Raw genomic sequence first — 14,363 nt, 5'->3', positions numbered from 1 at the left:
ATTGTTTTGTTTTGTTTTTCTTGTTTTTCCACATCAGAGAATCCGGTGGAATAGATTGCACAAAGCTAGCCTACAATGCCAGCTATCAGTTTCACCTATAGCTAGGGTGACCAGACAGCAAGTGTGAAAAATCGGGACAGGGAGTGGGGGGGGGGGGGGTAGTAGGAGCCTATATAAGAAAAAGCCCTAAATATCCCTATAAAATCAGGACATCTAGTCACCCTACCTATAGCACTGTCACTTCGCTATCTTCTTCTCCAGTGGGTCCTATTTATTGAAACGGAAAGCAATGGGAGATCAGCGCACTGAGCAGCCTGCCATGTCATGGACAAAAGGGGGTGGTATTGTATAGCTAAATTGTTGCACAGATACTTGATATATAATAAAATTAAAAAAAAAAAATGAATCTCTGTCCTGTAAAATACAACCGTTTTGTACTAACCATGTCTTGAAACACTTACTGTTTACTGTGAATCAGTGGATGTGCTTGTATCAGATGTGGAATGCTATCTGACATGCTATTAGGACTGCAGAATAATGAACAGTTCTTCTTCGAGTGCTTGCTCATATCGATTCCAATTAGGTGTGCGCGTGCCGCGTGCATGATCGTCGCAGAATTTTCTACCCTAGCAACACCCGGTGGGTCGGCTGTGGAGCCCCCTGGAGTGGCGCCTTCATGGCGCTGGATATATACCCCAGCCGACCCAGCGCCCCCTCAGTTCCTTCTTACCGCCCTGACGGTCGTTGGAACTGTGGAGCGCGACATAGCTGTTCTCCACTCTCCCTAGCTTATCCTGTTAATTCTGTAGATAGTTGTAGTTATAGTTGTTGTATAGTGTTAGATAGTTATTCATCTTCGTTTTACATAGTTGTAAATAGTTAGCGGGGGTTAAGGGGGTTGTTCTCCCCTCTTTTCCCCCCGGCGCATAGCCGGGCTCATGCCCAAGGCTCCTGGCTTTAAGCCGTGCGCGTCCTGCGCTAAGCCTATGCCTACAAGTGATCCGCACGACTCGTGTCTGAAGTGTCTAGGAGAGTCCCATCAGACAGATAAGTGCAAGATCTGTAAAGCCTTCAGACCGAGAACCAAAAAGGAGCGGGACTTTAGGCTTAGGCAGCTCCTCATGGAGGCGGCACTTAGCCCGGATCCTCCCTCGGCGCGCCCAGCCCCGGCACCAAGCGCCTCGGTGCGCAGCGCCCCTGCGGCACCGACCGGTACTGCACCGCGGGCAGAATCGGACAAGGCCTCTCGGCACCGGCCTCCTTCCGCACCGCGACCGCCACAGGGGCCTCGGCGCCGTTCCCTGTCTCCGGGACACAAGAAATCCCGCAAGGCGCAGGAGACTGCTGTCCTGCAGACGCCGGCTCCCCCGGTGCCGGGGGTAGAGCCGCGTCCGCCTTTAGAGCGCCAGAAGCAAGTGCCTGCTACACCGTCGACTCCGGCACCGCGGCCGTTGAGTCCGGTGCGGACTGGATCACCACCTCGGTCGGCGGTGGAGCCTTGTCTCCTGTCCACTCCAGAGACCTTCGCGACGGCGAGAGACCTTATCGCTCTCACGGAGCCGGAGCCGTCTCAACCACCGGCACCGGCGGCTCCTCGCGTAGTGCAATCCAGGGGCAAGCCTGCCCTGGTACGCCCGCCGTCTCCGGACGTGGACTCACGGCACCGCTCCAGGTCACGGAGCAGGTCCCGACGCCGCTCGCAGTCCCGGCGCTGACTATCACCTCGGCACCGGTTGTACTCGCGGCCAAGATCCTCTTCACGGCACCGGTCTACGTCTTGGCACCGTCACGATCATCGGTACCGATCGGACTCAAGACGTACTTCTCGGCACCGGTACGAGCACCGCTCCAGTTCGAGGGGCCGCTCCCAGTACCACGTCTACTCACGGTCGTCGTCTTCTAGGTCCAGATCCGGATCTCGGCACCGACATGGCCATCGGCACCGATCCCGGAACCGCTCACCGGCACCGCGCAGGGACCGATCGCCTACGGACCGGCACCGATCGGCACCGTATAGTACCGAGCCGATTCCGACGCGTTCGGCACCGCCGTGGCCCTCGAGATCAGCGTCTCGCTCCTCCGACGGGGCCTCGAGATCAGCGTACCCTCCTCAGGGTCAGGCTGCTGCGGCTGACTTGGGCCACTGGCAGGAGGCGGCGGAGGACCCGGCGCAGGGACCTACGCATTGGTCGTTCTGGACCCTGTGGGCGTATCACCAGGCGCAAGGGGCTCCACCATCAGCCTCTCGCTCTGCACGCTCTGAGCCCAGAGTCCCGGAGGCCACCATCTCCCGTCCTCCCCCAGGGGGCATGGAGGCTCCCGTGCCTACACCACCTCAGGCCCTGGACCCAGGGGCAGGCGATGCTCCGCTTCAGGGACCCTTAGAACAGGACCCTCCATTAGACCCCTTGCCCCCTGAGGCATCCTCCTCATCTTCCCCAGATGAGGCGGTGGCGGGCACTACAGCCTCGGGCCCGCCCCCGATAGATCTTCGTGCCCACCAGGACCTATTACGTAGGGTGGCGCGTAATATGGATCTCCAGGCGGAGGAGATAGTAGAGGTGCAGGACCCGGTGGTGAGCATCCTCTCGGCTGATGCCCCATCCAGGGTGACATTACCTCTGATTCGGACGATTCAGGCTAATGCCACTACAATATGGCAAACTCCTGCCTCTATTCCACCCACAGCCAGAGGGGTGGAAAGGAAGTACTTCATCCCTTCCAAGGACTATGAGTACTTATATACTCATCCCCCACCGTGTTCACTAGTGGTGTCATCGGTGAACGCAAGAGAGCGTCACGGCCAGCAGGCTGCAGCGCCCAAATCGAAGGACGCTAAGCGCTTCGATTTGTTCGGGCGTAAGGTATACTCGGCGGGAGGGCTGCAGCTCAGAGCGGCAAACCAGCAGGCGCTCTTGAGCCGCTACAACTTTAACTCATGGAACTCTATGGGGAAATTCAAAGAGTTGGTTCCCCAGGACTCAAGGGAAGAGTTCGGGGCCTTAGTGGAGGAGGGTAAGAAGGTGGCGAGGACCTCCTTACAAGCCTCATTGGACATAGCGGACTCAGCCGCCAGGACGCTGGCCTCAGGTATCGCCATGCGGCGAGTCTCCTGGCTCCAGGTCTCGGGCTTGCCGCCGGAACTGCAGCAGACCCTGCAGGATTTACCCTTTGAGGGCCAGGGGCTGTTCTCGGAGAAGACGGACTCTCGGCTGCAGAGCCTCAAGGACTCGAGAACGATCATGCGCTCCCTGGGGATGCATGTCCCAGGGCCCCAGCGCAGACCCTTTAGGCCCCAGCCTCAAAGGTTCTACCCTTCCCCGCCTCGTCCGAGACAGGACTTCGCCAGAAGGCGGGGTCGAGGTGGTAGGCGAAGGTCGACCGGCCCTCAACCCGGTCAGACCCAGGGCCCGTCTAGGCCACCTTCAGGCCCTAGGCAAAACTTTTGAAGGTGCTGTCATAACTATAAAGGGAAGGGTGACAGCTCTCCTGTGTACAGTGCTATGGAATCTCTCCTAGCCAGAGACTCCAAATCCTTTTACCTGTAAAGGGTTAAGAAGCTCGGGTAACCTGGCTGACACCTGACCCCAAGGACCAATAAGGGGACAAGATACTTTCAAATCTTGGGGGGGGGAAAGGCTTTTGTGTGTGTCTTTTGTTTAAGGGGTTGTTCGCTCTTGGGACTGAGAGGGACCAGACATCAATCCAGGTTCTCCCCATCTTTCTAAACAAGTCTCTCTTATTTCAAAATTGTAAGTAAAAGCCAGGCAAGGCGTCTTAGATTTACTTTGTTTTCTCAACTTGTAAATGTACCTTTTACTAAAGTGCTTATCTTGTTTGCTATACTTTGAACCTAAGACAGAGGGGATTCCTCTGAGCTCTTTAAGTTTGATTACCCTGTAAAGTTATTTTCCATACTGATTTTGCAGAGATGATTTTTACCTTTTGCTTTAATTAAAAGCCTTCTTTTTAAAAACCTGATTGATTTCTCCTTGTTTTAAGATCCAAAGGGGGTTTGGATCTGTATTCACCAGGAGTTGGTGAAAGGAAGGAAGGGGGAAGGGTCAATTTCTCCTTGTTTAAAATCCAAGGAGTTTGGATCTGTATTCACCAGGGAATTGGTGAAAGGTTTCTCAAGGCTTCCCAGGGAGGGAATTCTTAAGATGGTGGCAGCGGACCAGAGCTAAGCTGGTAGATAAGCTTAGAAGTTTTCATGCAGGCCCCTACATTTGTACCCTAAAGTTCAAAGTAGGGATACAGCCTTGACATGGTGGCACAGCGGTGGGATCGTTTTAAACCCAAAAGCCAGTAAGAGATTTTTTTTTCCTTCTAGCTGCTTGGAGAGCAGAGCTGAAGGTAGATGCATATGTTATCTCTCCTTGCCTGAAGGCAGAGGTGTTAAGTTTTTTTAACAAGGTCCTTTGTTAAGAGAAGGGTTCAATTAATGAGCAAACGACTGGTAAAAGGAATTTACAAGCTGAATTGTTTTTTTTTTTTTCTTTTTACATCCTCGTGAGTAGCTAGTTAGAAAGTCTCTGTTAGCTCAGCAGCAGCCAGAGCTGAGTACATCCCAGTTTCAGTCAACTGCAGAGGGGTGTGGCCCAGCACAGGAAAGCAGGAAAATGACTACCAGTGAAGCAGCTAACAAACTAGAACTGGCCAGACTAGAAGCAGAAGAAAATGAGAAAAAACATCAGAGACTACTTCAAATTAAAAAACTCGAGAAAGAAGCAAGAAGGAACTGAGGGGGCGCTGGGTCGGCTGGGGTATATATCCAGCGCCATGAAGGCGCCACTCCAGGGGGCTCCACAGCCGACCCACCGGGTGTTGCTAGGGTAGAAAATTTTCCGACGATCGTGCACGCAGCGCGCGCACACCTAATTGGAATGGATATGAGCAACACATCTCGAAGAACAACAGTTACAAAGGTGAGTAACCGTCTTTTTTGTCAGTCTTGGGCAATACTGTTGATCTGCCCAGAGACAGTGAAAGGCGAACACTATGTAAATTAAATGAAAATAGTTTGTAATAAAATATTTTTTCTGTTTTCTGTCATTTTCTTTTATAATTGTTCTTTGTAAAGGGAAGGGAGACATTCTTGGCAATAAGTAATTTTTCTTACACATACTATGGATGTGTAAGTGGTCTGTTCCTGCAGAATGCTGGTAAAGGCATAGGAAAGTATGACACATCTGAGAATAAAAGCAGTGCTATTGAATGTAAGCAGGGTTTGTAGATTTAAATTCTGTCTCTTCCTACCATTTCAGTTCCTGCAAGATATTCTAGACACGTTATTTGTGATTTTGGATGACAATACAGAAAAGTATGGCCTGTTGGTCTTCCAGTCATTGGTAAGTAACCCCATCCCATTAAATTAGTACTTTTCTTTCCCTGGTGGTCAGTATTTCCCGTGCTCTTATTACCTTACCATCATGCCTTATTGCTATTATCTTATTACCTTAAAATGTATGAGAGATTCAGCTGGAGGTTCTACACCTGTACTTTTTTGTAACGTTATTGGGTGCAAGGAGTAGGATAACCATAGCCAAAATATGAGGAGAGAAGGATTACATCCATCAGTATGGGAGGGGCAAACAATAAGTCAAAGAGGAGCATTTCCATTATCAGCATATGAAAAAAAAGCATTAACATCTGACTGTTTCTTAGCCTGTTTAGCTTGTTCATTTAATCCGAGGTGACGTGCAGTTTGCTTTGTTATGGGTTCCCTTCTCTATCTTCCACAGGTGTTCATCATAAATCTGCTACGTGACAGCAAATATTTCCATTTCCGACCTGTTATGGATATGTACATTCAGAAACACTTTGCAGGAGCACTGGCTTACAAGTAGGTTGTGTTTCGTCATCACTTCATACAGTAACACTCTCAGACTTTTGAGTCATATGGGCACCAGAGTCATAACTTTTACAGTAGCAGAGTATATCTGGTATTCAAAAGCAAACATTCTGGAGAAAAAAATTGTAGCATGACTTCTAAATCTAACCACAGAGAAAGGCTGCTGAATGTCATGCCAGTCCTTGTCCCAGTCTTAGCCTGCAGGGGCTAGGAATGCTGTGAAGTGAGGAAGCACTTCATGTCACTCAGCAGCAACTAATTAGAAGCTGTGTTGATTGATGGGCCCCACAGAGCATCCACCCTTCCTATACTAGAAGGATGCTGGCTACTTGAGGCCTGCATGAAACTTAAGCAGGGATCATGGAAATGATTCTTACATTTCTTATCGGGAATGCATCTATTGGCACAAGACTAATAGCCTCCACTTTAGGGAGACAAATCACCTATTCTCTAATACCTTTTCCTATGGCTAGTTTCAAAGAAGAGGGCAAGTATTCAGATTAGATCAAGGTATGCTGTTCTGTGAGATTAAAGGCAGAATGTTCATTTCAATAGAGAATTAGAAAATTAATTTCCATTAACAGTCAAAAGAGTGGTGAGCCTTATTTTCCAGTATATTACAATGAAATGTTACTTCGTGAGTCAGATTTAGAAAGCAGTAGCAATTATCAGCCAGGATTGTAATCTACCTTTTTTCCAAATTGCTTCTTGTGCATAATTTAGTGGCTCCCAAACTGGATCAAAATAAAGTGAAGACAACAATCTTCCAGCTCCATCATTCTTGGTCCTGGTATTATAGGAGACTCAAGCTATAGTGTATTGAAAAAAATCTTAAATAGGTTACATTAAAAATGTTCTTTTAAAACAGTTTGGAAACTGTATGCTTGGTATGGGATCACAAAGCACAGTGAAGTTCAGAATGATGAGAAAAGAGTTTCACAATTTTTAATAATCAGTGTCATCTTTGATCTAAGGAAAATGTTATTTGCAGTTCTACTTTCTTCTGATGAGGTGGTATCTAAACAAACTTGTTCTTAAGCATATGTAATACCTCAGGGCATTCTAAACAGTCTTGTGCACTTTAGGAAATTATATGAAGGTATTGTCTCTATGTTTTTACATAAGTTGGTCTCTTCCAGTTTCAAACAGTTTCTGAAAATTGCTTATCTATAAGAGCCTTACTCAGATTGCTTAGCCAAAGAGAAATACTACATGTATTTTATTTTCTGTCAACTGATTATTTTCTTTGTTTGAAGTGATTTGTTATAACCCCTTTTTGATTCTTTGTTTCTTGCCATCTGAATTAATTATGGAGGGAGAGTTATTTTTTGGTGTCAGAAATTTCTTTTTTACATTTAAATTAATGTATATGTCATTACTGTAAAGTTGGTTGTTTAGACTAATATGCCTAATTATTAGAATTGAGTAACAAGATTGCACATTGCATTTCTTGCTGTCTAAGGCAACAACTGCCAAGTCGTTTAAAAAAACAAAACAAAAAAAACCCAGAAGGTTTCAGGGTAGGTCACTTTCAGTTAATTGCTTGATGTTTCTGTCAATGTGTCTCTTACTCAGAGAACTGATCCGATGTTTGAAGTGGTACATGGACCGATCAGCTGAGCTTGTACGACAAGATCATATCCAGGAAGCAATGAGGGTATGTGTTTGTTGTAAATACCTGTATGTTCAATGTGGCTGTGGCTTCTACACAGCTGAGGCTGCTCTAAGGCACATGAAACCTGGTCTTGAACAGATTTCCAGTACTCATTTGTCCAGAGTAAATTTCAGCTTTTTCTCAAAAACTGCCCAAATTCTAATCTTAAGGTGCAGAGGGCCAGTACAAGGTCTATGCCTCCTTAACTCCTACCAAAACCCTATTTTGTGGATTTAAGTGGTATTTTTGTGGGGCACTGGCCTTGTGCTGGCCCTCTGCACAGTAGTAAATTTCACCTTTATAGAAGTAACATTTTATAGTGATTAGAGCACAGACTGGGAGTCTGTAGTTCTGGTTTTTATTTCTGGCAGTGACACAGACTGGATGAAGCTCTAGAATATTTTAACAGTAAATGAACCTTTGAGTGGACCATGGTGATGACAGATACCATCCCACAGAGCATGGATCAGTTGTCAATGAACAGTGCGTGATTTTGAAGGAAAACACAGCTTCCCATCCCTGTGTGTGAACCAGGGGAATAGTTTTTGTACTAGTTCAGTTCCACAGAAAACAAATAAAATGCTACCTTTTTACTACAATTATAGTATAACAGCAAGAACTCAAAGTCACCAAGATTAAGAAGGTTACTATAGAAAGACCATTGAATTTGGAATTCAGATGTTCACTAGGTGAAGAAACACGAACTTCTTTTTGAGTCGGCCTTTGTTGAACCCAGAGGAATGAAAGTTGGCTTCACTGATAGGTTCTCAAATAGATCATTTCATCTTGAGCAGGTCCAACCTTTTTCAGCAGATTCTGGGACAGGCAAACAGAAATATGTCACCCTTTCTCATAAATGACATTTTCAGCTAGTATACACCTTCACATTTATGCTAATGATGCTCAGATGTTTCAGTAATTGTGGAAAGAGAGAAACAAATTGTTTCTAAGGCTCTGACACAGATCAGGCTTTGAATGCTCATTTTCTTTTGAAGGATGGATAGTTTTATGTCAAAGGCCTATAAGGTCAAGGTCCATTTGCTGACTTCACATTTTAGAGTTCATTGCTTGTATCTGCATCCTGAACATTAGCTTCAGTTCAGGACTATATAAAGCATCTGTATAGAGATGGACCATTATTGCTACCAGCATCATTTAAAGTTGCCTATGTAGCCTTTGGTAGAAGGTTTCACCAAGCAGTAATCCAACGAAGAGTCCACACTTCTGAGTTGCTACTTCTTTAAGTCCCTACGATCACAGGACTGGTATCAGACTTGAAGAAAATGTACTTTATTCCTGAAAAAATACTTTTTGTTTATTTCTCTGTACTAGTCTGACAGTCTTTCCCTTGCTTTAAATGTTCCCTACCACCTCCTTCAAGCTCTATTTCCAATCTTTTGTGCTTCATAGTGTCTGTGCTGTAAAACAGTAGGATTCATTGAGTATTTGAAGACTATAGCAGATAGTCTGTGCCTAACTCCATGAGGGCATTCTGGGCAGCCATTGCAGCAATAGCTGCCTGCCTCCAGAAGCATGGGTCTTTTTAAGGACCCCTCTTTTCATAGAGGATTATGGAACATCATATACAAATCCTATAATCCTCTTCCTTGGGTTGCAGTGGCCTTTCCCTTTTATGGAGAATTTCAAGTCACTTCACATTGCTGCATCCTCCAACTTCTGGAATTTGGTGGTTGACAGCCTGGAAGCAAAGCAGGGCAGAAATTGTAATACACTCAGAGCACTCTGTAAAGAAGGAAGATGCAAATGAAGAGGTTTGTTATATTTCCAAACTGGAGCACGAGGAAAGTGGTTTCTGGGTCAGGTCAAATGTTATGTGCTAATGAGACAGTGTTGTGTAAATTAAAAGGAAGTTGAACTGGCCCATGTGATCAAGGTTACCACTGTCCCAGAGATAATGGAGGACTTTGAACATTGCTACTTCTCAAACTGTGCTGGGACTATTGATGAATCTCATTTCCCAATTCTTTGTCCTTAAAATCAGTCCACAGATTTCTACAAACATAAATCTTACTGACTGTGGCAAATCTTAGAGAGCAAATCCTGGAACTCACACTGGCTGACCAGGCAAGATGCATGATGTGAGAATGTTAAAGAATTCCGCTTGTGACAGGCAGGAATAGTTCTTCTTCGAGTGCTTGCTCATATCGATTCCAATTAGGTGTGCGTGCGCCACATGCACGATCATCGGAAGATTTTTACCCTAGCAACACTCGGTGGGTCAGCTGAGGCGCCCCCTGGAGTGGCGCCTTCACGGCGCCGGATATATACTCAGGCCGATCCAGTGCCCCCTCAGTTCCTTCTCACCGCCCGTGATGGTCGTTGGAACTGTGGAGCGCAGCTTAGCTGAACTCCACTTCCCTAGCTTCTAGTGTAGCACTTGTTATTAGTTCTTTAGTAGTAGTTAATAGTTAGTGTAAATAGTAGTTGGGGGTAAGGGGCTTCTCCCCTCCCTCCTGGTACCTGGGCTGATGCCTAGGTCCCTGGGTTTCAAACCGTTCTCGGCCTGCCTTAAACCGATGCCTACGGCAGACCCCCACGACTCCTGCTTGAAGTGCCTGAGGGAATCCCATCAATCTGAGAAGTGCCGCATTTGTAAGGCATTCAAGCCTTGGACTAAAAAGGAGAGGGACTTTCGCCTGAATCAGCTCCTTATGGAAGTGGCACTTAGCCCAATGTCCTTGGCCTCGCGCCAAGACCCGGTGCCGACTTTGTCGGTTCGAAGCGCGCCTGCAGCACCAGAAGGGTCAGCACTACATCCGGACACCAGCAAAGACTCCCGGCACCGGACATCTCCGGCACTCCTACCAGTGCGGCGTCGCTCCCTGTCTCCGGGACTGAAGAAGCAGCACAAGCAATCTGCTGACCCCTTGCAGTCGCCGGCGCCACCTGTGCCTCCCTCGGAGTCGCGTCCCATGTTGGAGTGTCCAGCAAAGGCACCAACCCCAGTACCGTTGACTCCGGCGCCCCAAGGGCCGTCGAGTCCGGTGCACATAAGCTCCCCGGTGTGTACCGTGGTCGAGCTCGGGCTGCCGTCCACTCCGGAGACATTCTCCACGGCGCGCGACCTGATTGCGCTCACCGAGTCAAGACCATCGCAGCCTTCGGTACCGCCGGTACGGGCTGTTTCCTCAAAAGGAAAGCCCTCCATGCTGCGCCCTCCGTCGCAGAGTGAGATAGGACGGCACTGATCCCGGTCCTGATCCTGGTCACAGTTCCGATCCATACGCTGGTCTCATTCATGGCACCGCTCGCAGTCCCGGCACCGATTACCATCTCGGCACCAGTCGCACTCGTGGCGCCAGTCCACCTCACAAAGATCTACTTCTCGGTATGGTCGGTACCGGTCCAGCTCCCGGCACCGATCCCGACGCCGGTCTGAGCGCCAATCTACTCGGAGTCGATCCCAGCACCGTTCCACCCATAGATCTTCGTCGAGGTCCAGATCCGTCTCCCGGCACCGATATGACTGCTGGTCCCAATCAGGATCACGGTGCCGCTCGAGACCACGGCGCCGATCTCCATCTCCACGGCGCAGTGCAGTACCACACGACAAGGCGACACAGCAAACGCGCTCGGCTCCACCTTGGCTATCCTGCCCTGCCGCGAGGTCGTCCCAAGCAGGAAGTGGCTACCACGTCCAGGACCAAGATGTGGACGGTGTTAGCCAATGGCAGGATGAGGGCCAGGATCCGGGTCAGGGACCTCCGCGATGATCCTTTTGGACCCCTTGGGCTTACCATCAGGCCCAGGGTGTCCCCTCAGGGGCTTTTCGCTCTGCTCACTTGGAGCCCCTGGTACCGAAGGCCACTGTGAGTTGCCCTCCCCTGGGTGGCTCGGAGGCGATGGCCCTGCCCCCAGTTCAGACCCATGCCCCTAGCATGGTGGACCTAGGGCAGTCGGACCCTCCCCAGCAAGACCTACCCCAGGACCCGTTAGTCCCCGGAGGTATCCTCCTCGTCTTCACCCGATGAGGCAGTGGCGGGTATGTCCTCCTCTGGCCCCCCACCTATAGACCTCCATGCCCACCAGGAGGTGCTCTGCAGGGTGGCACAAAATATGAGCCTCGAGGTGGTGGAGATAGAGGATCCTGTAGTGGACATTCTGTCTGCTGACACACCGACCAGAATAGCCTTGCCCTTCATCCAGACTATTCAGGCTAATGCCACTATGATCTGGCAATCTCCGGCCTTTATTCCTCCTACTGCCAAAGGGGTGGAGAGGAAGTATTTGGTCCCCTCCAAAGACTACGAATACTTGTATACTCACCCCCAGCCATGCTCCCTCATTGTACAGTCTGTTAACGAGAGGGAAAGACACGGCCAAGAAGCTCCCGCTTCTAAATTCAAGGATGCTAGACGCCTGGATTTATTCGGGCGCAAAATCTACTCCACTGGCAGCTTGCAGCTCAGAGTGGCTAACCAGCAGGCCCTCTTGAGCCGATACAAATATAATACCTGGAACTCAATGCAGAAGTTCAAAGAGCTTATTCCTCAGGAGTCCAGGGAGGAGTTCGGGGCCCTACTAGAGGAGGGCAAGAAGGTAGCCAGGACATCTTTACAAGCCTCAATAGATGCGGCAGACTCAGCGGCTAGGACTCTAGCCTCGGGCATAGCTATGCACCGCATTTCGTGGCTACAGGTCTCCAGTCTCCCACCAGAACTCCAAGAGACTATACAGGACCTACCCTTTGATGGCCAGGGTCTGTTTTCAGAGAAGACGGACTCCAGGCTTCAGCGTCTGAAGGACAACTGGGCCATCATGTGTTCACTGGGCATGCATACCCCGGTGACGCAACGTAGGCCCTTCCAACCCCAACCGCAGCGCACCTACCCTAACCCCCAGCTGAGACAGGACTTCTTTAGAAGATGCGGCTGGGGTGGTAGGCGGAGACAGTCTGGTCCACAGATGGGCCAGAACCAAGGTCCCCCCAAACCATCGGTGAGGCCCAAACAAAATTTTTGAAGGTGTGCCCGAGGGCAGAGCACCAGTCTCCTTCCAGGATCCTTCCCCGCCTTTCAAAAACCGCCTCTTCTATTTCCTCCGTGCATGGTCCCATATAACGTCAGACCGCTGGGTCCTACATACAGTGGAAAGTGGATACCGCCTTCAATTTGTTTCCGCACCCTTTCCACCCTCCCACTCCGTCCCTCTTCAGGGACTCTTCTCACGAGCAACTCCTTCTACAGGAGGTACGAACGCTCCTAGCTATCGGAGCAATAGAGGAGGTTCCAAGGGAACTATGGGGCAGGGGGTTTTACTCACGTTATTTCCTAATCCCCAAGGCAAAGGGAGGGCTACGGCCCATCCTGGACCTGCGCAGACTCAACAAATTCATGGTAAGGTTGAAGTTCGGCATGGCTTCCCTGGGGACCATTATTCCTTTCCTGGAGACTGGTACGCCACCCTCGACATGAAGGACGCGTACTTCCACATAGCGATTTACCCGCCGCACAGGCGTTTCCTTCACTTTGTGGTCAACCAACAGCACTTCCAATTTACCATCCTTCCCTTCGGTCTATCCACGGCACCAAGGGTCTTTACAAAGTGTATGGCTGTCGTAGCTGCCTCACTCCGTTGACATCGGATCCAAGTGTTTCTGTACCTCGACGACTGGCTCATTCGGGGTCGCTCCAGGGACCAGGTGCAATCTCATGTTCAGTTCACCATGAGCTTGTTCAGACAGCTGGGCCTGCTGCTCAATGTCGGAAAGTCCACTTTGGAGACGACCCAAAGAATAGACTTAATTGGAGCAGTCCTAGATTCGAGACTCGCCAGTGTGTGTCTACCGCACGCGCGCTTTCAGTCCTTGGTGAGCATCATCCACGACCTCCAAGGCTTCCCGAACTCGACAGTACGGACGTGCCTGGGTCTCCTGGGACACATGGCGTCTTGTACCTTCGTGACCAGACGCGCCAGACTGCGCCTCCATCCACTTCAGGCCTGGCTCTCAACCGTATACCACCCAGGCCGGGACAGCATGGGCACAGTGGTCACGGTACCGCTGGAAGTCTTAACCTCCCTGGACTGGTGGCTGAACCCCAACTCAGTATGCCAAGGGGTACCATTCCATGCCCCACATCCCTCCCTGGCCCTAACCATCTCGAAGAACAACAGTTACAAAGGTGAGTAACCGTCTTTTTTCCACCAGTAGGGACGTTAATAATGTGTCTGTGCCAGCTGTGGGGATCCAACCTATCCTTTGCTTCCTTAGACAATGTAGCTATAGTTACCCAGACTATGAGGATGGCATCAAACAGCACTTCAGCTACTACTTCAGCCATTCCAAAACGGAAGACTGAAGGGAAGGGGGAGGTGCCTACTGAAGCAAAATGGCACGGCCTGAAATACATTTCATTGCTGCTGCTTGTGTACTCCATGTGATCAGAATGGAGAGCACTATGTTTTCATATGGGATACTGGCACTCAGTTCTACCCATTTTCTCAGCTAGCTGTGAGTCCTATGATTACTATTGCTGATCATGCTGGGCTAGTTAGCATAATAAAGGTTGCCACAGAAGCACAAGCATCAGTAGGGGCTAGCCACCCCAAGTACATGCCTAGCATATTATGCCATCTTGGGTATCTCTACACAGCAATCAGTGGTGTGACTGCAGCACATGTAGATATACCTAAGCTAGCTTTGATCTGGCTAGCTTGAATATCAATAGCAGTGAAGCTGCAGCAGCAGGGGCTATACAAGCCCACCCATGACCCTGGTATTTACTCAAGTGGCTAGCCTATGCAGCTACAGTATCATTGCTATCTTTTCTAGGAACAAAAGATGTATTCTCAACTCAAGTTAGTTAACTCAGGGTAAAATCCTGTTGAAGACAA

The 14,363-nt window shown here is 49.2% G+C and overlaps 1 protein-coding gene across 1 annotated transcript in view; it reads left to right on the top strand.

The window, feature by feature from the left end:
* Positions 1 to 14,363, top strand: part of DOCK3 (dedicator of cytokinesis 3) — a 611,447-nt gene that overhangs the window by 464,122 nt on the left and 132,962 nt on the right. The window contains exons 19-21 of the mRNA XM_065408097.1: positions 5,268 to 5,351; positions 5,745 to 5,845; positions 7,430 to 7,511. Coding sequence (XP_065264169.1) covers positions 5,268 to 5,351; positions 5,745 to 5,845; positions 7,430 to 7,511 — 267 coding nt within the window. The remainder of the gene's footprint in view (positions 1 to 5,267; positions 5,352 to 5,744; positions 5,846 to 7,429; positions 7,512 to 14,363) is intronic.

Source organism: Emys orbicularis, chromosome 7 (genome assembly GCF_028017835.1).
Source record: "Emys orbicularis isolate rEmyOrb1 chromosome 7, rEmyOrb1.hap1, whole genome shotgun sequence".
NCBI lineage: Eukaryota > Metazoa > Chordata > Testudines > Emydidae > Emys > Emys orbicularis.
Note: the sequence above shows the minus strand (reverse complement) of the source record. Positions and strands in the feature narration are given on the sequence as shown.